Source organism: Cyphomyrmex costatus, unplaced genomic scaffold, assembly GCF_001594065.2.
Source record: "Cyphomyrmex costatus isolate MS0001 unplaced genomic scaffold, Ccosl1.0 scaffold97, whole genome shotgun sequence".
Lineage (NCBI taxonomy): Eukaryota > Metazoa > Arthropoda > Insecta > Hymenoptera > Formicidae > Cyphomyrmex > Cyphomyrmex costatus.
In genome coordinates, this window is record NW_017280561.1 from 1745835 (window position 1) to 1773698 (window position 27864).

At 34.2% G+C, this 27864-nt stretch overlaps 1 protein-coding gene across 6 annotated transcripts; it reads left to right on the forward strand.

Moving 5' to 3' along the window:
* The first annotated feature begins 294 nt into the window (after positions 1 to 294).
* On the forward strand, positions 295 to 26793 carry ATP8B (ATPase phospholipid transporting 8B). 6 transcript variants are annotated; one of them, XM_018550437.1, is made up of 14 exons: positions 295 to 646; positions 18935 to 18993; positions 19128 to 19340; positions 19566 to 19771; positions 19861 to 20016; positions 20192 to 20834; positions 21478 to 21657; positions 22760 to 23501; positions 23595 to 23787; positions 24809 to 24960; positions 25023 to 25375; positions 25611 to 25836; positions 25928 to 26163; positions 26247 to 26793. In XM_018550437.1, exons 1-14 carry the CDS (start codon positions 613 to 615, stop codon positions 26664 to 26666), a joined length of 3813 nt encoding a protein of 1270 aa, XP_018405939.1. In that variant the 5' UTR covers positions 295 to 612; the 3' UTR covers positions 26667 to 26793. The 6 variants fall into 6 exon arrangements, with proteins under 6 accessions (XP_018405939.1, XP_018405934.1, XP_018405935.1 ...); XM_018550432.1 differs by lacking the exon at positions 295 to 646 and adding an exon at positions 17141 to 17675; XM_018550433.1 differs by lacking the exon at positions 295 to 646 and adding an exon at positions 17141 to 17675 and having other exon boundaries at positions 24812 to 24960.
* Positions 26794 to 27864: the final 1071 nt, after the last annotated feature.

A 27864-nucleotide genomic window follows, 5' to 3' on the forward strand; every position in this document is an offset into this window, starting at 1 on the left:
CGCCACCCCCAAAGAACCACCCGTACCCCCCACACCGGATATCCTGTCGTCATTATCTCGCCGCGGAATATCCGACTTGAACGCGGTCGCGGTATCGCCGCACCGTACCTTCCGTCGCCATCAACGCCATCGAATATCCAGCAGGAGGTATCCTTCATTGCTCGTCTTCGGTGGTGATTGTTGTGCGTCGAGAAAACATCAAAGAACATCATCCTCGTTGTCACCTACGTGCCTCGATTCTCCTCATTTTCTGCGTCACACGGTGGAAGAACCATCGATTTCACGTCGTCTCTTCAACGTTCTGGAAACAGGAGATTACGCTCGAGAATCGTTTGTCGCTGCTGACAGTGAAACGATCCTGTCCGTGTACAGTCCCACGTGGCTTCTGAACACTACGACGTTGATCATTCGCCAGGCAGAGGGAGAATTTTTTACGCATTGCGTTTTTACACCGCGTGCGTTTGATGCCTACTTTACAACAGCTGACCAGCGTCGCACCGGAAGGTCGCTCCGTTTAACGGCTGTCATCTTCCGCGTCGACGGATATATCGACAGACTCCGTCCACAAGCGCCTAACTCGAAAATACAGCCTAAAACTAAACTACGCGAACAATGTCGCGCAGCGCTGCCACGCGGCCTATGCAAGGTGAGTAATCCTAGATATTTATTTATTAACTTACAATACCCGTTATTATCTTGACGCATCGATGCGTTATATTACAATAACATTTGTGAGTACAGTAACATCAATGATTCTTATTAGAAGTAGAATATCATATTGCAAGTCATATTATAACACGGTAGTGTCGCTGAGCTTGTCTTAGTATCGAGACACAAATTATAATGTACAAAATTTATGATTTTTCAAAAATATTATTTTTTTGAAAAAATTCACAAAAAATTATTATAAATAACAAATTTTCGTGATCTCATGGTAATATATATATATATATATGCATGTACATATATAGTACATATATGTATACATATAATCCACATTAAACTAATTAAGCAACAAAAATCCAACTTTGATCGTTATAGGCTTTAATTCCTAGTACGTATTGATTGTGTTCTTACATGTACGGTCTATAATAAGATACTTATATTGTTTCTAATTTCACTTCTTTTGAAGCTTTGTAATCAAGTAATTGGACGCTTTTACGCCTTACGTCATTTTTACTTTCAACTTCCTCGAATAACCAAGCCATATTTCCACGAAAACATTGTGCGGAGTTTCTCCCACGCATTTATTCCCGCAATCTCTCGCTACTCAATTACTCGGTAGTTGGTCTGTTATTTTTTCGTTATATGTGTATTCTACAAAAGGAACAATTACAATAGCCACGTATGTTCCTATTTTTGATAAATAACATTTTTTCATAAAAATTGTAATAATATTTAACATTTCTAAATTGATTTAATTTTATGAATTTTTTGTTTGTTCTAATCAATGTTTGTATTTAAATGATAAATATAAACGCAAATAATATCGATTGCTTATATAATTCTTTTGTGTTATTCAAAGTTACTCCACGAATTTAATATTATTATCCTATACTCCTTACTACTTCTATATAAAGAAAAAATAGATAGTTTCTAACGCATCGCAGTTCTGTAGATTAGTAAAGAGTTCCTGTTTCTTTAATGAATCAGTACAACTTTTCTTTTTATGAAAAGTCATTCAATGGTTTTTGTCAAAATTAAAGAAATTATGTAATAAAATTACATCGCGTTTAAAACTATTCTGCTCTGTAAAATGAAACTTAGTTTTACCGACTCATTATCATACCATTCTCTGTTAAACGATTTAAGTTCTTGAGCTGTTCGTATTAGCTGCGTAGCGTATTGGATCGATCGATATCCCTGGCCATAGCTACGTTCACCACTGTCAGTGCAACAGCAACCCTCTTTACCCCCATGGTCGTGGACGTCGTCGTCGTCGTCGTCGTCGTCGTCATCTCAAATTTTCGCCGCGCCGTCAACGCCGGCGTCGCGACGCCGAGCGTCGCGTGGCGCCGTCATTGGACGACGCCTCGAAGTCGCGCGTCTCGACACTCAAGCCAGCCAGCCAACCAGCCAACTAGCCAGCCCTTGTACGTGTCGTGCGAGACTTTCTTCACGTTGCGGTGAAGTGCGCCGTGATCCTCCGCTGGAGGGAGAGAAACGGACCTTCAGTGCGTGCTGCGGATTCACGATCTGGGGTCCATACGTGTGCTGTTCGTGGGTTCGTTGTCAACCAGATGTCCTTTCGCGCGCCGGTTCGTCATCGTCGTTGATTCGTGCTCGGTGAGCTCGCGAGGTGATAACGGTGACGGTGACGACGACGATGATGACGACGACGGCGGCGACGGCAGCAATAATGGTGATGGTGATAATGATGATTATCATGATAATGATGGTATCGGTACCGCTGCTACGTGAAATGAAAGACAGTGCCCGCCCAATCATCGGCTGATCTATTTGTAATTCCCATTATATCCCAAGGGAGAAGGAGATCTCGCGTGTCCTGTTAATTCGACGACAATGACGATGTGATCATTCGGACATCCGTTTCATCTGTCGTTAACGTCTCGACCGCGTTTTTGATCGCAAATGATTATGTTACGTAAAACGTAACGTGATCGCGGACATTCTCGGTGATACGAGACGGTGATGGTGTGATGACACGGATTTGCTATCACGCACACCGACGTCATCGCACCCACATCTACCATTCTGTTCTGATTTGTGGGCAATCGAGGGATTTGGCATTGATACAACGATACGACGATTCCGTACCGTCGTCTGTTAGCTACGAATCTCCTTCGCGTTGATTCGCGTATACGCTCGGGATAACCAACGTTGACCTCATCGCGACAGCGATCGATTGCCATTTAAAAGCCTCACGGGCGTTCGTACGCGCCTCGTCGTCGCTGCACGCGCTTACGCGGTAAGATTCTCTCCACTCTTTTTCGACTCCATACTTTTTCTTCTTTCACAAATCAAGTGTATGCTATTTGATGAAAGATAGATACATGTATTGAAGAAGCAAAGATCAATTAATCGTTAAAGTTATATGGAAAGTTTCATTTATTGAGAAATGTTGCTAAATTGTTATGGAATTTATTTTTATTATATCTGTGAAAAGATTGCTTAATAAAGTAATAAAATGTTTTGAGACACTAATAATAAGATAAAATATTGATCTATTTTAGTTTAGCAAGAGCATCGATTAGTTCTTTAATTTTACTGTTTCAGCGGAGATTAATTAATTCACAAGACCAATTAGTTGATTTTGAAGATGAAAAAACAATTTAGTTTGGCAAGAAATAAAAATTGAACTTTTGTTCTTGTTATTTTGGTGAAGATGAGATTATTGGTGAATTCTGTTGTTTCGGAAACTGAAAAGTTAATTTATCCTAGTTGAATGAGAAGTATCAATTGAATCTCTCTTTGTATCAAATAATCGATCTGTTGGACAGTTGGCTTTATATGTACATGGTTTATTATTTCTCATTCCTTTCTTTCGATCTTGAATTTGTTTTTTTCTTTCTGTATATGAACGACAATCGTTAAAATGATGGCAGGGGTGCTTTTATGACGAGCTTGATGAGAAATAAAGTCGTTCTCTCGGGGACAATGTAATGACGAGTGGAAAAGCCCCGTGCTGAGTACTGAAATCGGGCAGATCATCCCTTGTGGTCAAGGAAATCTTTACACTGTATTAAGAAGTTTAAACAATATCTCATTGTCAATAACACGACGTTAATGAAATTTGGCTGAAGGGTGCGCGCACACACAACGGATATTATATTAAAATTAGAAACAAGTAAAAGATTTTGCAGCCTGTCTGCAACCCTTTTTTATTAATTTGTTTTGTTAGACCGGGCAGAAAGACTTCAAAGAGAGACGCTATTGTGTTAGCGTTTATCAAATGCAAAATGCATTTCTTCGTCACCGCAAAATGAAAAGTAGGTTACTCAACCTTTTTTTCGATGTTGATTTTACAGCTGCATTTGCGTGTTTGTCGATCGATAAACCGCAGAGGGGAATGACGGGACACGATGAGGTTCGCGTTTTCATTTGAACGCTCGGTGAAGTTTAATTAATTAGAAGTCTTTTCCAGCGTGTCGCGAAGCACGTCGTTTAACTTGTCTTTCACGATTTCACAGCGACGTTTATCGGCTCGTTCGAGCCGATAATTTAACCTTGGAAATGTATTCGCCGGGAGAAATACATGGTTAGTGTTACGATGTGAGAAGGGATTATCTCCCGATCCCGGGACTAACTTTTTCGTGCAGTTGCTGTGTCAAAAATGAGAGTTCCGCCAATGCCACGTGTCGTTAATCATATCCATCAGTCGCTTTGTAAACGTACATGCGGATCAATAATAAACACGCAGATGGACAATCAACTAGTGGCTGAATTATTGCAAGGTAAAAGGTACATAGATGGCTCATCGAGAATTCTATTATATTCACGGCATAGCTGATCGAAAATTACGTATCTGATCGTAAAATCATTAAAGTAACGGAAAGACATATTGTTAATTTTGTATTCGCATAAAAAAAGCCAGTTAAAAGTCCATTTGTACTGAGAAAATGAGCTTTCATTTATCTTAATCCTATAATAAATTTCAGCTGTATTGAATCAAGCAAAAAATACTTTCGCGCTTCTCGATGTTACGGATGTCGGCACAGCATAACAATAGGTTTACTGTATAAATAATCGGTTGATGAAGATCAGTTATAACTAGTTGGTTTATCGCACCGATGCGTTTAATCGTAATAACACAATTTACTTTAACCTTCTTTGCTTAATCGCTTAACTTGCAACCAATGGAAATCTAGACCTTATTATAAGAAGTGTCTAATTGGTTGTTATATTTGTTGATATTTATTAATAAACTTTAAAGAAAATTTCCGCTCAGAAATAATCAGACAGAATATCTAAATAACATTAGTGACAATTAACGTCAGAAATTATAATTTTTTGGCTACGCTTCGAAGATATAAATGGACGATTAAAGTTTGTTTTTCATCAAAGTTTAAATTCGTTCTGTCAGTAATGTTTACTTAAAGGAAACTTAATTTGAGTTTCGGTCGCTAAAAGTTTTTAAGTCAAAAATTCAAAGTGTCGTAAACCTTTCGATAGATTGTCTCTAAGTCTGTCAAAGAATCTTTGATCAAAAGAATGTCCAGCGATAATAATAGACATTCTATAAAAGATACTGATTTACGCAAGACAATAATACTGCCTGTTGGTCTGGAAAACTTTAAACTAGAGCAATCTAATAACGTTCAGTACTCATAGAGAATGAGCAATTCAGTCATTATTAATATCTCGTGGCTGGCTCATGTATACCATACATTGCAATGATTAAATACGTTCGATATTACAGATATCGTGTATCTACTTAATTGTGTGATAATTGATAAGAAACTGAAAAAAACTGTACAAATTCTTGACTTTATACCTGACTCTGCACATCGATCCCGTATTAATGTTTTGTAAATTTCTTATAGAAACGTTATTCAGATAAAAAATTTGCCATTGCAAAATTTATAATATATTATATTATTTTTTTAGAAAAATTACAATAAAATATTTATTTAACCTTTAATTAAAATTTTTTTATACAATAGAATTTTTTTGGAAAAATATTGAGATATATGTATAATATATTTGTGACTTATTTTTTTTGTACTCTATCTTGAATGTATTTGGATAAAATATTCTTAAAATTACTACTGGCACTCTTTAAAACATCAGAACGAAACTTCGCGTCAGCTAATAAATAACATTGTAAAAGCAACATTGTAAAATTATAACACGAGATCGTACTATTGTTTATGTTATTACTGTTTATATTATTATCGCTTTTTTCATCTGTTGATGGAATTAGGTACAAATTAGAATAATTTAAGAACAGCCAGCGATAATATCGATTAGTCGCTCGAAGTAAAATATAATTGGAGGAAAAAAATCATGTATGTCCAATGAGCACACCGTAGAAATTTATTAAAAAAGTTCCGCGACGTTTTCTAGACGGACTCTTTTTACACATCTCTTACGAAATAGTTGAAAATTGTTTTCACTCTTCAATCGAAAGATACTTCATCTTCAGAATATCTTCAGATTACTGTCTGTGGTGATATAGCCTAGAAATATTTTTTATTTATTGGCTTTAGATTATGTTTGTTAAAGTAACAATCTTGTATAAAAACTAAATATTTAATCTTTAAAAAGATACTGTTAGTATATTAAGGCCTGATATTTCATTTTTTCAATTAACTTGCATAGCCTGATGATGATATACAATAGAAATTGTATTTTTCTAACTACGACTAAAGGTTTCGAATAATTTTTAAAATTATCACTACAAAGCTATTATTTTAATGTTTGATGCCAGAAGAAATGTCACAATGAAAAAATGAATTTAAAAGTTATTTTTCTGGTTTAATTCATTACTTTGAAAAAATAAATTATTACACCGAAAAAATATACTAAATCTTAATACATATTTCTTTGAATAGTATTAATTGTCAGTCAAAACATTTACTTACAGTAAGCAAATATTTACGCAATTAAAAAGGTAACAGTTAAATCAAATTAATAGTTATCAAATAAATATGTTTATATTTAGTAAATATTTACTTATAATTATTCAAAGAAATATTTATTAAAATTTAGTTTTTTAAATGTTTTTTTCGAAATTCGTAATCATTATAAATTCTAATACTCATTCTTAACTGTAAGTGATAAAATGCTGATTGTCATGCAAACTTTGTTTTTAAGCGATATTAGATGCTCTTTTTATTTTTGCGTAAGTTTCTTAAAAAATTATGACTTCGCGAGTCATTTCATTATATTATTGTGTGATAATTCGACAGTGAGTCAGCTGGGTTTATATCCCTTCAATATTTGCGAGTCTTGTCGTAATGCATTACGATAATAATGCTGTCCTTTTACTTTTATAAATAATTCTTCTGGCATTTTGTGTTAAATAAAAAAGTATCAACATAGTATTTCTCGATATTATCTTAATATGACGTTGTTTTTAATAACTGGATTTTTAATTTTGAAAAATTTATTTAAACTGAATTCCACACAGGTAATACATAAATTAAATAGTAGCGTCAAATAGGTATAATTTCATTTAGGAATTAAACAATATCAAACAATATCATGTCTAAACAAATCAGTTTGGCAAGAAAATGTAGAGAAATAGGAATATATATACTTTTGTTTATGAAAATAATACTTGTTCTTGAACTTGCGTAGTCTAGAATCTAAATTTGTTAATCTATATAAATGGATTTACATTACATCACTCTACAAGACACAATCACTACGTTTTCCATTACCATACAGCCGTATTAAGTAAGAGAGGAAAGGAAGAAAAAAAAGGCGCCTGACTCAGTATCATCTAGGTGCAAAGTCGATTGTGTCACCAACAAAGTTAGATAATTGAAACGAATGATAAGACGCTTTGGTCGAGTGCCAATTATCGAATACACATTCGCCGTTACCGCGGCTGAAGATGCAAAAAAGCTCTATTGCTCAGCCAGCGCCGTATATCGTTCGTATTCTTCGAAGTGCTTCACCGTAACCTCACATGAAACGATACAACAATTACGTAACGGACCTGAGATGCTGCAAAAAGTGTGTGTTTCCAACACGATAAGAGAACGCGGGTGTGTCGGATTTATGTAATATTAACTTAGTTGTCTTCAACCTGGCATTTTCGAAGAGCTTGTAAACAATGTATAGAGCGGACAGCATAAAAATTTGCGGAATATTTTTACAGAATATTTTTTTGTTCTTGAATTGCAATATTACTTATTGTGCTATTACATTTTTTTTTTCAAATAGAGATTTGGAACGTCGAATATATACACTTCGTTTGTTTATAAAACCTAAAGATACCGCAAAGAAGTTTTCTTTGTATCGTCATTGAGTTGCACAAAGCATCTCAAATGGTAGAAACGATCGCGTACACGACGACGATGCACCCAATGCAAGCGATAAGAGAACGCCTGCTGTATTTATTTTGCGTTCTCACATCGATGGTATATCCGACATTTCGTCATCAATACTCTAGTTACAATCGTCACTATGAAGACGTCGGTCGGCGCGGCACCTTTACAACGCATACTGGCGTGTGACACGATTTCTATTGACGCAATTGGCACATATCGACGTCAGTCTCGGTTGTTTTACAAGTATTTATTATTAATTAATAATGAATACTTTACTTTACACGAGTCTTCAAAAATTCTCGTTAAGGAGAAAAATTAATAAATACATAACGCGTGTTGTGTTGTGTGTCAAGAGAAGTAATTGGATGTACGTATGTATTTCAATCGCAAGCCAACACTTCGAGATCGCTCCGAATTTCTTCTCTTTTCTCTTTTTTGATTCAAATTTTTGTTTTCGCACGCATATAATAGAACGTCCCTGATGTCTCCTTCTTTTTACGTCTCTAGAAAAAGAGAGGATTGATTATTTATCTTTAATTGTATATCGAGAAGGTGTATCATACATACTTACACGCCCCGAGGAATACACCGTCTTCATATTGACGTAATCGCTATACTTTTTATTTCATCTTCGATAGTTGCGATTCTGAGAAATATACATAAGATCCTCGCTCATTTCATAATTTTTACGATTCAGGAGAAATATGCAAGATCTCTCGCTCGTTCTATTAATTTTCTAATAAATAATTAATTTGTTTATACAAATGTTGGATAAAAGTCTAATAACAAGACTACTGTAACAATTCTGTATAACGGCAAAGAGAGTCGTCACACTGTAACGCACTTGCTAACGGAAGTGAAATACCGCGCGGTTCCATTATCGTTGAAAACTCCGTGCTGTGCTTCCAGACGAAATCCAGACGAGATCATAAGAGCTCCTGTTATAGACTTCCACACGTCACTCCGAATCAGAGGATCTGAGGCTAATTATGCCGAATGTATATATCCACATCCGTACTCGTGTATAGTCGTCGCTCTATACTTAGCACTCACGAATATAGAATGATTTGTTTACGCTTTCTCTCAGCGAACAGCTGGCTTCACTAATGAAGATTTGAGCTTTTATCTTAAGCGCTTTTTTATCTTCAGGTGAAAAATAAAAGGCATCTATTTGCTAAAAAGAAATTAAGTAAACTTAAAAAATTAAAAATCGAATTATTTTGTGTTTTATTAAGGATAATCAGTGTATAATCTCTACAAAAAGGAACTGACATTAGAAGTATATAATTTCCATATAAAAATGAATATTATATACTTATTTACAGTTTAAAATAATCAATATTTATATTTAACAATATAATTTCATAATTAAATAAAAATTTTCTCATTTGATTTTAATTATATTTTTAAAAAATGTCTGTTTCTTATTGAAATAATGTTTAAATCAGATTTTTTCAAATAGCTGTCAAACTTTTTGTATTACTTTCTCATATACAATATTATATAAAAAATCATTTTTTCATAATTTTGTTCATTTTTTTTTTAAGTATATGTAATCATCCTTAAATATAAAACCTCAAATAGTAGATATGCTATAATATTTGTCCCATTTTCTGAAACCATGAATTCACGTGTCAATTGTGAATAGATATATAATACTTTCAGTCGATTTTCGACTAAATCGAAATAATTTCTTGATTAAACATCACGATCTTATTACCTTTTATCTTATTATGTCAGAGTTTCTTCTATGTGTTTTCAATGTGATATCGAGAAACGGTGTCTGGAATCTTTAAAAATCTCGGACTTGATTGCGTGGCTATCGCGAAGTCTGTTTATTGCCATATTATTTCGGAAAGAAGCCCGGATATTTTTGTTGCTAAATGAACAGGTGTAACAGCTTCGGCGAACGATGACTCTATTCTAGTATGCGGCATGGCATCAAGGACGGTGAAGAGCGTGCCGAACGCTGCTCTCGAAGGATTTACTCAGCACTAGCTCGAGTACGCGTGTACTTAATGCACAAGAGTGTTCTTGTTGCTCTCGACAGCAACTTTGAAGGACCGTTATCTTACGCACTATGTTTATTAGTTGAATATACGATATACTTCCGTATTTTTTTCGGTTTCTTGGATGTATATCAATTTTTAATTAACATCTAATGGAGATTTGCTTTTTGTTTTAAATTTTTACTATCACTCAGTACCTCGTTTCTGTAACTCTTAACAATAATTTAGTTTAAGTTACATTGTCTTGTTGCGCAATTTTTTTATTATATAATATATATATATTATATAAACAAAATTCTAACAATTATTCATTTTTATATGTTTTATACGTAGAAAACATATAGATACGTAACGTTGTTGCGTATATATATGTATATTTCTACGTATAAAACGTATAAAAATGAATAATTGTTAGAATTTTGTTTTCAAAATGCATACCTATATCAGTAGACTTTTATTAGAACTATCGGGAACTGCTACTAAAAGTAATTTCGTTTTCTTGTACTTTAGAGGAAAATTATCGTGCTAGATTCGCGAAGTTAGCACGCCATATCATCAAATTTGTTTTTTCTTTTTATGTAAATAATGCGAAACTTTTTTATTTTGATATAGAACTGTAGAACTATGAAAAGTGCTACTGGAACAGTTCTTATTTTTTTTTATATTAGAATGTTGTGCTAGCTTCACAAATCCCTATTATAGTCTGGACATTTTGGTATTAGAATTTCCTTTTTAAAATAATCTTTGGAATCTCTCATTAAGCATTGTTCCAGTCTTTATAGGATATCCTGTATATATGTATTTATCTTATTTTAAATGCAAAAATTTTTAAAGATTTTAAACATGGACAAAACTAATATTGTATAATGAGATAATGGTATTGTGTTAAGAATTACAGACTCGGGATACTAGTTGTCTTTGAATGAGCAATCTTAAATTGTTAGTGCTTCCAGCATTCACGATAAGCTCATTACAAACGAGGCGGAAGCGCAGATGCATTTCGCGCTGCACATTTGCTTTGTTACCTGCCCTATAGGTCATTCTGGTCTAGAAGCGCTTTCCGAGTAGTTAATTGATATTTATGCATACTAAGTACTAAAGGTAGTTGATTTCATAGACATGCCAGCTATAAAATTAACGAGAAACAGACGTCCTCTTTTAAAAATCGAGGTACTGTCGTCCGTCCATTGCGAGCCGTCTCCGATTACTGTCACACAAAACGATAGTTAGACTACACGTGGGTAGATAAGTATGTGTTATAGTCTTTTTCTATGACATGTTTTCAAGAATGGGAAACGTCTACTTAAGAGAATAATCCGACAAGTATATGTGTAGGTACAAACGGCTACATTTTGATATGTATACAAATTCTTCTTGTATCTATTGATTTAATTTTTACTCGCGATACTATTAATTATTTTGTTAATTTTTTTATCCATATACTCGTCAATATATTTTACGAAATAATTATTATATATCACTTTTTATAATATTCTATAATATTTATTATTTATTTACAGCTACAGTAATTGACTTAAAATATAACTCTTGTGATATTTTTTTGTGTATTAAAAAAATCATTTAAATTTTTTTATGAGAAAGTAAGGAGGAATTCCTTCTGTAGAATGTTTACTACCTAGAAAAACCTGGAAAACCTAAAATTTTTAGAGGACTTTTTTTTATAAAAATAAGAATTTTCATGGAATTTTATTAACATTTAGGAAAATATTTAGAATTTTACTTATTACTGTCTCTTTCTGAAAATATCGTTTTTTTTTTTATTATTTTTTCCTGATAATGCAAAATGTTGACTGTCGGTTAACAATAAGTATGGCATATATGTACCTATATTCGTATATATTCACGTTTATATTTGCGTGTCTTGTGATTTTTTATAAAAAATAAAGACGAGATAACAAATACAAGACATTATTCCACAAAAGAGAGCTAATTCATTAATACCACGGTGTAATAAATTTTTCCACTGTCTTATAAATTTCGTGGCTCCAATTGTAGAAAATGATAGATGTGTAGTTTTGTGGAATTCTTATTTTCTATTAATTTAGTATATAATTTGTTTGCATTTCTTGCATTTCAATTTATAATATTTTAAAATTACATTTAAAAACTCGTATAATTTTACCTGGAATTTTATAAACAAAAATATCTGGAAAATCCGGGAATTCTCAGGGATTTTTTAAAAATAAGATTTCAATAAACACTCTATCGTACTATTTTAATACACGAGCGAGAATTAAATAATAATTAGTCTAAAATAAATTTCTCTAATTATGAGTACAATAATCTAGTTAAGTGTTTTTCTACTTCCTTGATAAATTCATCAAGAGAAGGCGTATTAGATAACGCGCGTCTAACCATGAATAATAAACCGCATTATCGCACGTAAGGAGAGCAATGATGATAATATACGATTCTTTTTTTTCTTACACGTGACAACTCGTTGTTAGCTCAAATTAGCTCCTATAGTTCCAAGGTTATGTAACAATTAAAAGAATATAACTTGTAAGTTGACATTGCCTGCGATATTAAAACGTATTTTATCTATGTAAACAAATATAATTTTTCTTCAGAATATTATTATATTCACTCGTTATTGCACCGATCAATCTTTAGTTGGAAAATTTCCAAAAACTAGACTACAAGGGACGATTAGCAATATCATAACGTTCTCATTGCAATATAATAATTTAAATGCAATCTTTTTCACATCGCGTTGTTCTCTTGATTTTTTGCCGTGCACAGTTTTGGTGACGGGATTGATGATTTCCTTGCAGAATTTCGTTACTACTACTAACAAGACATAGCGATTACATCGAAGAAGAAGACTTTAGACGTCAGCTTTGTCGCGGAAAGAACGTATCTTACAAAAAGTATAATTTTTGTGAATCTCTAAATTTTCGTGACTCGTTTAGGGGACACCAAGATAAGTTTCGACGAGATTTCCTCACGGTTACTTATCACGGTGGCGAACAATTGCGCTCTATCAGGTGAAAGACGTACGCTTGGGTTGTACACAGCATCGAGCCACGGCGCGTCGAGTGTTCGGACCCTACGGGAGAATGTCGATTGGACAACCGAGTCAGTTGGGTCATCGGAACGAGAGCCAGTCGAGTGGTGGGAACGGTGATGGTGCGGTGACCAGATACGGCAGAATTTGGATCGCGAGGTGTCAGCTGCTGGACTAATGCGGCCTCGCGATGATCGACGGAGACGAGAAGACGGTGGTGGCCCCCAGGTGGAAGAACTATGTAAGAGGCGAAACGCGAAGCGGGGGGGAGGACGAGGTCGTCGTCTCTCCACCAGCGGCAGCGTGGCTCAGGTGCCAAAAGGTGGCAGAAGAGGTTGGCCTTATAGAGGGTTTATAGTTTGCGTAGGATAGACGATGAGCGTCGAGGTCGACACGCTGGAACTCGAGGTCTTCGAGGTGAGTCCTCAACCCCTCTCGAGGATGCGACGAACGGAAGTCGCGCGAAATACTCGTCGTAAAAAAAAAAAAAAAAAAAAACGGTTATGTTTTCGTTAACGAGAAGATCGTGCTCGAAGAAATTCGAAATACTGGACAATTGTATCGCCGAGCGATCGCCGGCGAGATTTTAATCCACGTATCTATCCTCCGACGAAGTAATTGCTTAACATCTCGTTGTCGTTTTATGTGACGTTTCCGATTAAAGAAGAAATTTCCTTTTTATTGAAACAAAATTTAGAAAACAAGCAGAGCATTTTTTAAATATATTATTTTGGAATTTTATAATTTTTTATATTAATAGCAATCAATTTTTATTGTTTAAATTTTTAATTAAATATAGATAACACAGTTTTCTCATAAGAATAGATCATCTTATGTATGAGCCGCAAGCTTATATTATTAAGCAGGATCTTACGTTTAATTTTGTGGTTACGTAACTTAAGTATCTGACAATAATAGCGCACTGCAGCTTAATCACAGTTACAATGTTGCGTGTTGCATAACATAATATCCTAAGCATATAATTTCCAATAGACATATGTATACATTAGTTTTTTTTTTAAACATTAAAAAGTAATTTCTATCAAACATAATTTCTTCTTTTTATAATAACATAATAATACATGCATAAAATTCGACTTTCTTCATGTTAATATAACGCACAAAATATGCGTTTTAATTTTGTCCGATATTGAGTCGAGAACAATACTCGGAAGGACAATTTGACTTCTTGAGTACACAACAATGAGACTGAAGAGTTACGCAATTTTCGATATTATGCAATGGACTTCCGTTCGCTAGCCCGCGTGCCGTTTGACAAGTAATGCGCTTTGAATGTGACTTTGTCGGTGCGAATGAGCTATTACCGCGAAGCATATAGATTTGTCAAGTTTTTCGATTAACATGGACACACATTCCCATCCTTATTCATTTTTTATTTCTATGGCGGTTGTATTATTCATAGTCGACATTCATACTTGTCCAGATAGGGAAAAAGCTCTTGAAGATAATTGATTGTCTTATCATGGCGATATATCTACTTGTAAATATTTTATGAAAATTATGTGCACGCGAATTCTCACCTAGATAAAGTAGGATAATACTTATACAAAATATAAGGTTAAAATTATATAGACACATACACACACTTAACACATAGTTTACAACAAAATAATTTTTTAAATCTGATCCCTTAGTGAGTGGAATACGTTTTGATTTCACTAATCGATATTCTCTTGCACTTTCTCGAATGCAAGTTTAATCTTGTTACACGTGGAATTGCCATCGCGTGTAGCTTAGAACCAGCTTGCGAGAGTAAATCGGAGCATTTGAGCCAGTCGGTCGAACATTCGTACTGCTTGGTCAAGCGAGCTCCATACATATTTTGAATTATTATAGACTTCAATACGATTTTACAAAATTAAAATTATAAAATGATGCGAATGCTAAAAGAATGGAATTGAACACATTTCTTATTATATAATTGAAGATATAGAGTAATAAAAAAAATAATGATTATATTTTTACTCTATAAGAATAGAATAAAACATATATTTCTTATATAACTAAAAAAAAGATATAGGGAGAACAATATGTCCTAAATATGAACATATAAAATGTCTCGAAGATGTCTTTCAGACATCATGTCATAAAGATCATCCTCAAGACATTTTGAAACACGCCTAATGTCTCCTTTTTGGACATGCGTGTTATCTGAGAATGCATTTTAACTAATTCGTGCATCATAGTACTGATCAACACACATAGACTTTGACATACACTTTCTCGCGCGCGTACGTCATCCGCGAAGAGAAAAAAAAAATCAAACGCGGCGACACATGGTCGCAGCTTATAACGGCCAATAAAGCTCTTATAGACGTTCAACTTTACGTTCATCGACGTGCTGAAGCTTTTATACCGGAAAAAGTCTCTATTCGCTTTGTCCGTGACACGTTTTCACGCACGCGTGCCACGCGATCTATACTTGTATGTGCCGCGCTGCTTTTCACGCGTTTTCTAGAACACCCGCGATCTTCGGGGTTTATTTTACGCGGCCTACATGAATGGTAAATTACTGGCAAAGTGGAACACACGGTGCGCAATCGTCCTTCACGAAATCAGTATATTATTTGCAAAATTTCTCTATAATTGATAAAGATCTTGATTTTTTTTCTAAAGTTTCTAATGTTTGAAAAAATTTTAGAGATTTTCTATTTTTGATACTTATAATTGTTGAAGTCTTTTTTAAACATAAAGTTAAATTTATCAGTTGAGGTAACCGAACCTTGTATGATTTATTTAAGTTTTGCGATTTTTTTCTAATATTTTATTGTTCAAAATTGAAAATTGATAGTCAAATACAAAAGAGAAAACATTTCTAAACATTAAAAAAAATATATAACTTTTTAAATATTTATGTGGGCGCAATGAAGATTTTAAGAAACAATAATGTTTAAGTCATATTCAACACTTAATCTAAATTGAACATATTAGTTCTACTTTGCAAAGAGATTGTTTTTTTTTTTGGGTTTAAACAAAACGTTATAACAAAATATAAATACAGTGATTTACACTGAAAAGTAGCAAAATATTATTTCACGATCACGACATTCTGCATTTTGCTTTATTGAATAAGAAAATGAAGAAGCTGAATAACAAATTAATGTAATCAAGTCAGACAGCCTGCATGTTTTATTAAGGCTACTTGTTAAATTCACTGTAATTAGCATAACCATAAATAGCGAGTAGATAAGTCATATGGAGGCCGTATAAGTCTGATTATACTTATGTTGAAATTATAAAAATGGCGCTAGAGCTTCACCGAAATGTAATCAATATTTATGCTTATGAAGAGTAGATATATCGCAATGATAGTTTCTTTTTTACCTGAAACGCATGCAAAATCATTATATATATTTAACATTATTCTCATTTTCACGTTTGTGTTATAAAATAACAATGTATAATATATATATACATTTATATCATTCATAATTTAATTAGCTGAACTTAATTGGTTTAGATCGGTTTAGATCTCCTTTATAGACGATTTTACGCCTTTTGCTTTATGCAATCTTCATAAAAATGCAATATCGCAAGATGACATTGAAATCTCGCGAGGTTTCCCCAAAGTGGTCGATTTATTTTTAAGCGTAAATAAATAAGATCTACAGAAGAGAGAGAGAGAGAGAGAGAGAGAGAGAGAGAGAGAGAGAGAGAGAGAGAGAGAGAGAAAGAGAGAAAGAGAGAGCAGATAATGGGACGCCTATTTTAATCCTATTTTATGCTTGGAAAGTATTAAATCGAACAGTCATCAGTAGCCACCGTAAGCTAATAACTATGTAGACGGAACGGAATGTTTCATGAAATGACACATCTATTCTCAGCACAAATTTTGAAGAATTTATCAACTCCTTTTGGCTTTTAGTAATTCTATATTAACAGAATAAAGTTTTTGCACATTCTTGGCACTAAATCCTCACTAATTACACACCTTTAGCTTGCGTTTCTTTATCCTTTATTCGATGTTTTCTACGCGCATCGCGATCAATGGGAATTTTTACCCTTGCCCATGACCGTGAACAGTAGAACGAAAAAGCGCATCTCTCGTGCCAAACGGCGTGTCCTCGACCGATCGTTCCTACCCCGCCCTTGAACGTGAGTCAAGTAACGTGAGCATTTACATGTCGCGCGACCAAAAGGTGAAGGACTGCGACGGGGAATCGACAGATGCGACGACGCGTCGTGGTACCGCGAGGGCAATGACAGTGTCCAGGAGCAGCGAAGCAGGCGGGCAGCGCAGGTATTCGACGCAGGAAGCCGAGGAAGACGATGATGGCGGTGGTAACAACCGCAGGAAGCGAAAGAAGCGACGGAAAACGCAGCGGAACAAGCAGCAGTTGCAACTGCAACAACCGCAACTGGAGGTGACTGGTAGCGGTCTGCATCGGTCGCACGCGCTCGCTCTCGCTTCGTCGTCCGATGAGGTGGAAGCAGTGGGCGAATGTTCGAAGAGGGACTCGTCTAGCAGCCTGGGCGGAGGCAGCCGGCACAACACCTTGCGGGAGTCTCTGCTGACGGTGCTGGGCAAGCTGGTGATCTGGAAGGGCACTAGATACCGCTCCGCCACTACCGCCGCGTCATCTTCTTCGTCGGCGCCACCAAATTCACCACCCGCCACCGAGTGCATTGGTCGTAGCACGTCCTTCTTCTCCAGTGGTGAGTTCCCACGAACGAGATCATCGGATAGCTTTCCCTGGGAGTTGCACCGCTGGCTCGAGTCAAGGTTCCAGTCGGTCGCAATATACATATGTATACACTACTATAAAGTTGATATCTATCAAGGCAGATATACTTAATCAGTCACAATACGTGTCAATATGACACATTTTTTTTTACTGAAATAGCTTAGCGATAAGATTTTATTTAATAGAGAATATTAATAAATATTGATATAGTATCAAAACATTTAGAAATACACTTACAACATTTTTGTGCAACATTTGTGTTTTATGGGGAAAATTTCTTCTTGACTTAATGCATTCTTATCCAATTTTACACATTCCCTATTCTATCATCTATATCTTATAATTTTTGCATTTTTAAGGAGAATAAATGCGAGCTTCCTTGACATAATCACGATTTGGCACCGATCGCGCGCACGTTCCATTTAACTGATATGCTGCATTTATGTTAGTCATTTTCTTATTTCGACCGAAATCCATCGCAAACAATAGTGTATACACAAAGTTATGCAATGGATACGGCGATCAATGTTACTGATTTTAAATGCAATGCAAATTTCAGTGCGACTTATATACTTTGGATGACTGACCAAGGCTCCGCACCTTGGATACTTGAATGACTTATTAAAGTCCATAAATAAGTAAAACGGAGTACCTAACACCCACGTAGTTTTTATGAACATGTGACGGCGGGGTGTGCCTACTACGCAAGGATCGATTCAATCGTTCTTCGTGGTAATGCCATCACTAAACTTTGCCGATTCACATGACGAGCCAACGATTAATAGTTTATCCAGTTATATGGAACTGCTGTAATACGTGTATGTGTGTGAGTGCGTGTGTGTGCGAGTGTGTAACAAGTAAATGTAAAGCAATGCATTGTCTATAAGACTGCTTAGCGATAAAAAAAGATCCGGTGCAGCTACTATATCTGCTGTTTCACAACTGTGAAATTGTTATTTTTATCTTTCTTGTATATGTGCGAAACTTAGAAAATAATAGATGATTAAAATAATTTTGTTAGTCTAGTTAATGTTAAACTGTATAAAGAAACATTTATCTCTTCTGAATACGACTTGAAAATGACAGGAATTATATATCTATAATAGTCTACCATATACAATCTAATGAGAATCATTGATTACATTTTTATATACATATATACTATAATAGATATCAATATGCAGAGATACACAATAAATATTTTACACATTTATTGTATTATTTTTACAGAAACAGAGAGGCGGATTCGCGCCAATAATCGCGAGTACAACTCACAGTTTAATTATGCGGTAAGACAAAACTCATCTTCTTGCTTTAAGTATTATTAAATTTAAAATTTAAATTTAAAAAATTTAAAAAAATATGGAATGTTGTTAGTAATGTACAACGGATATATGAATAACGTATTTTTGTTGATTTACAGAATAATTACATCAAGACGTCCAAGTATTCGGTTCTGACGTTCCTACCATTGAATTTATTCGAGCAATTTCAACGGCTCGCTAACTTTTACTTCCTATGCCTGTTGGTGCTTCAGATGATCCCCGCCATATCCTCTTTAACCCCTATCACTACAGCTATACCGCTTATAGGGGTACTCACGCTCACTGCCGTCAAAGATGCCTATGACGACTTTGTATGTATCCCATGATTAATCTTATTATTTTTTTCCTACATTTTAATAAAAAATATTAATGTAGTATCGAAATATATAAAAAATAAATACATAAAAAATTAAATATCTTTTATAGAAAGATATTTGAATATATAATAGACTTTATAATATATATACAAAATAGATTTTATATACAGAAAGTAGAAAATGAAACGCAAAATATTAATGATACAATGTAATTTTTAGCAACGGCATAGCAACGACTCTCAAGTAAATAATAGGAAATCCCGAACATTACGGGGTACTAATCTTCGTGAGGAAAAATGGTCGCAGGTTCAAGTGGGCGACGTAATCAGAATGGAGAACGATCAGTTTGTCGCAGCGGACGTTCTACTGCTAACGACGAGCGAGCCAAATGGCCTTTGTTACATCGAAACAGCAGAATTGGACGGGTATCTTTTTATATTATAAAAATTATTCAATTACACTTAGTTTTAAGTTTCTGTGAATACAATTTAAAATTTTTTTTAAATTTGTGTAGGGAGACGAATTTAAAGTGTCGTCAGTGCCTGCCCGAAACTGCCGAGATGATGGATAATCACGAATTGATCGGCCAGTTCGATGGAGAGATCGTTTGCGAAACCCCTAATAATTTATTAAATAAATTCGATGGAACGTTAACATGGAGAGGAAAAAAGTAAGATTAATGTTATAAATAAAACAGAGTAAAAACCAGATAAACAACAAAATATTTTAATGCTATAGCTTCTTGCAGAAGCTAAAAATATCTTACTTTGCTGCGTTAAATTTACGTAATCACTAACTATCGTCGATACCGACGTCACATAGTAATATTCCGTAACTAATTGCAGGTACGCATTGGATAACGACAAGATTATTTTACGGGGCTGCGTGCTTAGGAATACGCAGTGGTGCTATGGTATGGTGATCTTTGCGGGCAAGGATACCAAACTGATGCAAAACTCAGGGAAGACCAAATTTAAAAGGACCTCTATAGATAGACTGCTGAATCTTCTCATCATCGGGATAGTGTTTTTTTTACTTTCCTTATGTCTGTTCTGTATGGTCGGCTGTGGTATTTGGGAAAGTCTCGTGGGCCGTTATTTCCAAGCATACCTACCGTGGGACTCGTTAGTGCCGAGCGAGCCCATTACCGGTGCCACAGTGATTGCCCTACTCGTGTTCTTTTCGTACTCTATTGTATTGAACACGGTGGTGCCAATCAGTTTATATGTGAGTGTCGAAGTTATTCGATTTGTTCAGTCATTTTTAATAAATTGGGACGAAGAAATGTACTACGCGCCCACGAAAACACACGCTAAAGCAAGGACTACTACGTTAAATGAGGAGCTAGGCCAAATAGAGTACATATTCTCCGACAAAACTGGGACGTTGACGCAGAATATAATGACTTTCAACAAGTGTTCTGTGGCGGGCAAGTGTTACGGCGATGTCATTGATGAAGTTACCGGCGAGGTCATCGATTTAAGCGAGGTGAGTCGTTCTTTCATTGATGCGAAGATTCTGCATCCTGACTCGATTCCGGCAACAGGGTACGTGCTACAACATAAATTTTCACGTTATACAAAGTTATACATGATTTGTTTAAAATAAAATAAATATGTTATCTATATTATATATACAATAATTATAGCTGTGCTTTTAATGCTGCGTGAAAAGATATACAATATAATATTCTTATGCTTCCGCTGAAAATTTTTTGTTATTGCGTAGAGAGATTACATATTGCATTTTTATGTTTTATATGTTTTTATGTTTTATGTGTTATATTTTTTTTTACAATTATGTGCTACATTTTATTATGAATTAAAGCTGATAAACATGCTGGTAAATCATGCAGAAAGCTGTAGAACGTCCGTGTTTTTCTTCTTGCAATCGTTTAGCAAAACACGTTAAAAAACCTGTTTACATTAATATACAATTAGCATTAAAAATATCCTTGCACATTATTATATGCATACGTTGAATATTCCTGAATGTTTAAAGTATCGTGATCCCCTTTTTAATCATACATGATAATTCTCTTTAGTTACATATAAATATGATCTCGATTTGTGGTCGTATCTTTGCAAGAAACTTCATACACATCACTTTAGCATGTGTGTGCTGCATGTAGACGGATAGAGCTGTTCCAACCGCGACGATGCAGTGGAAGAGCGGGCAGGAATTCGTACGTCCAGTTTATACACCATTAAGTGGTCCGAATGTACGGCTTCTGGAACAAGCAGACAGGGTATCTAATACAACACTGGAATCAGGCATCAACGGCAGCCCAAAGACTCGACACAAGTCTTCAGTACGCATGTTGATAATTAGCACCTCTTGTCACCAATTTGTACACGCTATCGCTTTTGTTTGTATATCCTGTTATTGTTCTAATAGTTATTATATTATATTCATTTTTTTATTATTTAGTTAAGACAAGAATAATGTCGGTTTTTTTACTTTTCTGATTTGATTAAAATGACAAACAGCTATTGATCGATCAAAAACTGTTAATTGACTAATTCCTGTGCAATCTCTCAAGTGGTTTTTTTAATAGATCCGCTTCAAAGTCATTGTTAATGAATACAAATCATCCTCAACCCTTTTCATTTTTAAGATTGTCACTTCTGTTACGAAATTTTTGAAATCGATATTGTACTGTCCGTTTGTTTATAGTTTCCTAACCGGATGTTTCATTAATTTTTCGACTCATTTCTACTGTTTTAAAATAAATTTCAATTTGTATTCAAAATATTCGGAATGATTTCTTTTTTATACTTAATAATAATGATATTAATTGATCATAAAGTTAATTTTGAAAACAAAATTATACTAGCACAATTAACAAAGCGAAATTTGCGCTTGAAAATGATACAGCATGAACAAAATTGAACGTATCCTTATTTTAGAATAAAGCTCTCAAAGTTTAAAATAGTAAAAATCGACATTATTTTTGCATCAACCCAATATCTGTTTAGCGTGGTACTCGTAACTTATCATATAATATCATAAGTAATGGAGGCATTTCTGTTATCTTTATTGCGCTCAATAATTGTATTCGTAGTGTTTATGCTTGTTAGAATTTTACACTATGCTATAAACTAGATAAATAGGCTATACTTACTCCTTATATCACACAAACACTCTGTTAAGCCTAATTTCTTTTATAACTATTTTCTTGTAATATATATACTTTGACAAAGATACAACTAATAGTATATAATCCAGGTCTTCCATCGAATCTATTTTTATGGAAACAAGGTACATTACTCAGATAATATGGTTTTTTCCTTTCTTTTTTATAATAACAGTGGATTTCTTGATCTCTGCATATTAATAAGATTAACTTTCTTCTACGTTAACCTGATACGTCAACAAAGTGCGAAGTTTCTGAAAAATTATACATTTTACAGACAATGCCACCCTTGGATTTCTCGTTTAACAAGGATTACGAACCAGATTTTAAATTCTACGATCCCGCTCTGCTCGAAGCGGTGAGGCGGGAAAATCAGGACGTCCACAGTTTTTTCAGACTGCTAGCACTTTGTCATACTGTTATGCCGGAAGAAAAACACGGCAAGATTGAATACCAAGCACAATCGCCCGATGAGGCTGCCTTAGTATCTGCAGCTAGAAATTTTGGTTTTGTTTTCAAGGAGAGATCGCCCAACAGTATAACGATTGAAGTAATGGGAAAGAAAGAGATATATGAGCTTCTCTGTATTCTGGATTTTAATAATGTGCGAAAGAGAATGTCCGTAATTTTAAGAAAAGACGGACAACTCCGATTGTACTGCAAAGGAGCAGATAACGTTATTTATGAACGATTGAAAAAAGATAGTGAAGAGATAATGGCGAAAACATTGGACCATCTAAATAAGTTCGCAAGTGAAGGCTTAAGAACACTGTGCCTTTCTGTGAGGGATTTGGACGAAAGTTTTTTTAATAATTGGAAGCAACGACATCAGGAAGCGGCGTTAAGCCAAGATAATAGAGACGATAAGCTGGATGCGATTTACGAAGAGATAGAGAAAGATATGTCGTTATTGGGTGCTACTGCCATCGAAGATAAATTACAAGACGGTGTACCTCAGACCATCGCCAATCTGAGCCTCGCTGGTATCAAACTTTGGGTATTAACTGGTGACAAACAAGGCAAGTTTAAAGAGTATAAATATAATAAGGATGAAGAAGCTTTTTTGTATTTATAGAATAACATTTTCACGTCGAATTTTTTTACTCGTGCAGAGACTGCTATCAACATTGGATACTCGTGTCAGTTATTGACGGATGATCTCACGGATGTCTTTGTGATAGACGGCACAACTTACGATAGCGTGGAGTCGCAATTAATACGATATTTGGACACCATTAAGATGGCCTCGACCCAACAGAAACGGCCAACTCTCTCCATTGTCACATTCAGGTGGGACAAGGAAAGGTCAGGCACATGAAAGAGACGGAGTACAATCTATCAGTTTCTTCTATTGCTGATTCTAATTAACGCATTCTTGTTAAGAAAGGAAAGGAAAACTATCTCTCACACTGAATGTGGCACTATGTTTTATGTAATGCTTTCTATGTCTATATAGTCTTGCCTAAGAACTTATCATATTTAACTATAGAGAACTCGTACGCTTTATATTCAAGCTAGCGAATCTCGCAACATAGTTCAATTTAAAATTATTTCATAAAAATGGAAAAACGTTTTAGAGGTATTTATTTTCGGATGATACAAGGATGCAACGAATTGTATTTTGCTAGTAGTTTAATTCTTCGTTTTTCTTTATTCTTCAGTTTTTCTATTTATTCTTCGTAAATTCTAACTTTAGAATAATGTTCTGCATGCACATGATAGTATTTATATCTTCTATATTTAAAAAGCATTACAAAACAATTATCATTCACTTTTTCCAATTATTTTCTTCTCAAAAATATCGGTACCAGCTCTACTTCTCTTAATAAAACAATATGGTTAGAATGGTAGATTAGATCTTTTTAAATCACTTCAGGTATTTTTCAGATACTGCATATATATATATCTGAGATATTCTACGATTTAGTAATATTATAGTTATTTATAACTGAGATTTTTACCATGATGCTTGATACTCACTCCTTCTCTTTCTGTATGCTTAATGAATCTTAGTGATAATATTAACACAACTGGTATGTTATTTGTGTCACGTTCTTGTATATATAGTTAATAATATAATGCACTGTGTATCATTTAAAATTAACGTGCATCATTTTTTAACGGCGAGAAAATAATTTCAAAATTTCCTGTCATTTCGTTAATGATCACGATTTATTATCTTCGGTTCAATTTTAGTTATAATTGTGTTTGTTATAATTGTGGACTAAATAAATTTTAGAGTTGAATTTATTGCGTAAATACCAGATGATCATCTTTTATATGGAAAGAGATTTTTTTTGCTTGAAAGCATATTTTCTCTGCACAGCAGTGATACCGAATACAATCCTAGTAGGGATGAACAAGATGAGCACGAAATGGAGCAATCAACGGGATTTGCAGTAGTTATCAACGGACATTCTTTGGTTCACGCGTTACATCCACAGCTGGAACAGCTTTTTTTAGAAGTATCCAGTCAATGTAAGTTAAAATTGATGATATATATTTAAAAACAATTACTTAACAGCTCAAATTTCTTGCAGGTAAAGCTGTAATATGTTGTCGGGTGACACCATTGCAAAAGGCAATGGTCGTTGAATTAATTAAAAAAAATAAGTCTGCGGTGACACTAGCAATTGGCGACGGCGCCAACGATGTCTCGATGATAAAGACGGCTCATATTGGTGTTGGTATCAGTGGACAGGAAGGATTACAGGCGGTATTAGCCTCTGATTATTCGATAGGACAATTTCGATTTTTAGAGAGGCTACTACTGGTCCATGGCAGATGGTCGTACTACAGAATGAGTAAATTCCTTAGGTATTTTTTTTACAAGAATTTCGCGTTCACCCTTTGCCATATTTGGTTTGCTTTCTTCTGCGGATTTAGCGCACAGGTAAGATCTTAAAAAACTTTACGTTGCCATATTACGTTAAAATAATAAAAATAACGATAAAAATATGATGATTTGAAGGCGAATATTATTTATAATTTTCCTTTGTAAGAGCCTGCTCCAAAGTAGAGATTTTGAATGTGAATTTAATAATTTGTCTGACATATTGTAGAAAATAACATGTAAATTGCACTCAATTAAAGTTACGTAATTATCTTCTGTATCTATTTCCTTACAGACTGTATTTGACCCTATGTACATTTCCGTCTACAATTTATTTTATACTTCGTTACCAGTCTTGGCGGTTGGTATTTTCGATCAGGATGTTAACGATAAGAACAGTCTAATGTATCCGAAATTATACACACCAGGACTACAAAATTTGCTGTTCAACAAAAAGGAGTTTTGTTGGAGCGCTTTACATGGATTTTATGCTAGTTGTGTATTATTTTTAGTACCTTACGGTAAATATTTTATATCTATTAAAGAATGTTAATGTTTATTCTCAAATTAAAGCAAATTTATGCAAACACAATATCTTGTGTATTTCAACAGGAACATACAAGGATGGGGTATCACCCAAGGGTTATGTACTTTCTGATCACATGCTGCTGGGCAGTGTAGTAGCTACTATATTAGTTATAGTCGTGACTGTTCAAATAGCTCTCGACACATCGTATTGGACAGTTTTCAACCACATTATGGTGTGGGGATCGCTCATCTGGTATTTTATTTTAGATTACTTTTACAACTTTGTTATAGGCGGTAGTTACGTCGGCAGTCTCACGATGGTGTGTATTGTTACAAATTTTTGTCCATATTCTCCATTGCAAATATATACGCTTGTAATTTCCAACACTTATTTATATTGCAGGCTATGTCGGAAGCGACCTTTTGGTTTACTACAGTGATATCCTGTATAATTCTGGTGATACCGGTACTATCGTGGCGATTCTTCTTTATGGACGTCAGACCGACACTGTCCGACAGAGTCAGACTAAAACAGAGACTGGCACAATTGCGTTCTCGCCAAAGCCAGGACATATTACGTACTCCATCTACGAAACGTACACGGCGATCTTTACGCTCGGGCTATGCTTTCGCTCATCAAGAAGGTTTTGGCAGGCTCATTACGTCTGGAAAAATTATGCGCAAATTGCCAAATGGTGCTGATTTTAAGTTCTCTATGCCGTTTACGAACAATGTTACGAAGCAGGTTAATGTTGCTACAACATCACCAAAGGACAACAGCGCATCTAGAAATTCACATACGTTGGACACGATTAATTTATAATATCTCGAATGTTTTAGTCAACTCAACAGACACTAACGTGCAGATGACTAGTGAGATTCTCTTAATTTACTTAGCTATGAACATTAAGCCAAAATGAATTCGTCGAATTTATTGATGTATTCTGGTGTATCCCATTGAAATCGTGTTCCTAATTATTTTTTCCTCTTTTTTTGTGTCAATTAAGAGATGCAAGTGTATTGTGTATGTAGTATTTGAGAAGATCTCGTAAAGCATTGATGTCTGTGATTATGTTATATTTAATTTAAACATTTATTTATTTGAGAAAAATGTTAATCAATTAGAAACTATTACGATTTATAACACATGCCTATAAACAACGATAATAATATTAAAATACAAATGTATGTAACTTTGTTAATACATCTAACGCAATGAATTCCAGTGGGATACATTGAGTTATATTACAATTGAAGTAGCATATGCTATTTACGTCTATACATCACTGTTAAGCATTTATAGATTTATTATGACTTAAATGTATTAACGTGTTCAATATTTTAAAAATTATATTTTTGCACTTTTGCCAAGTAAGTGCACGAAATATACATACTTGATTTAATATTTTGTTGACACAATGATTATGTACGTAAACGATATTTTATGATAATTATATACTTGTATAGAAAAATAGCTTATGCTACAATATAGACTACGATATGTTTTATAGAATTTTGTATTAATGTTTTAAATTGTGTAAAAATAATTTTTTTATATTTTGTTCTATAAAAGTTGAAACACATGATTATTACGCATCTTGATTCTAATTATAAAACAGTGTTGAAAGCAAGTATTAGTAGAAAATACAAAAGCTATATGTTTTCTTTTGTTTTACTTAAAATTATAATATTAATTTTCAATCATTTTGAGCACATGATATGATTTATTATGATTTATTTATGCGTACTAAGATATAAAATATTAATTTATAATTTACTACAGAAAGTTGAGATTGTTATTTTGTATAATGCACATATTTTAAAACATTTTTCTCATTAAAAATTCTAAACCAATTGGTAAAGTATGTTCTCAGTATTTAATACTATTTATAATCCTGTGGATAATTCTTGGTCCATTTTATCGAAAATAATAACACGAAAATCAATGCAATAACGATGAAAAAAATAATTTGCATTGTCAGTGACACGTTGTATATATAATAGAGGCATTGCATAGAAGT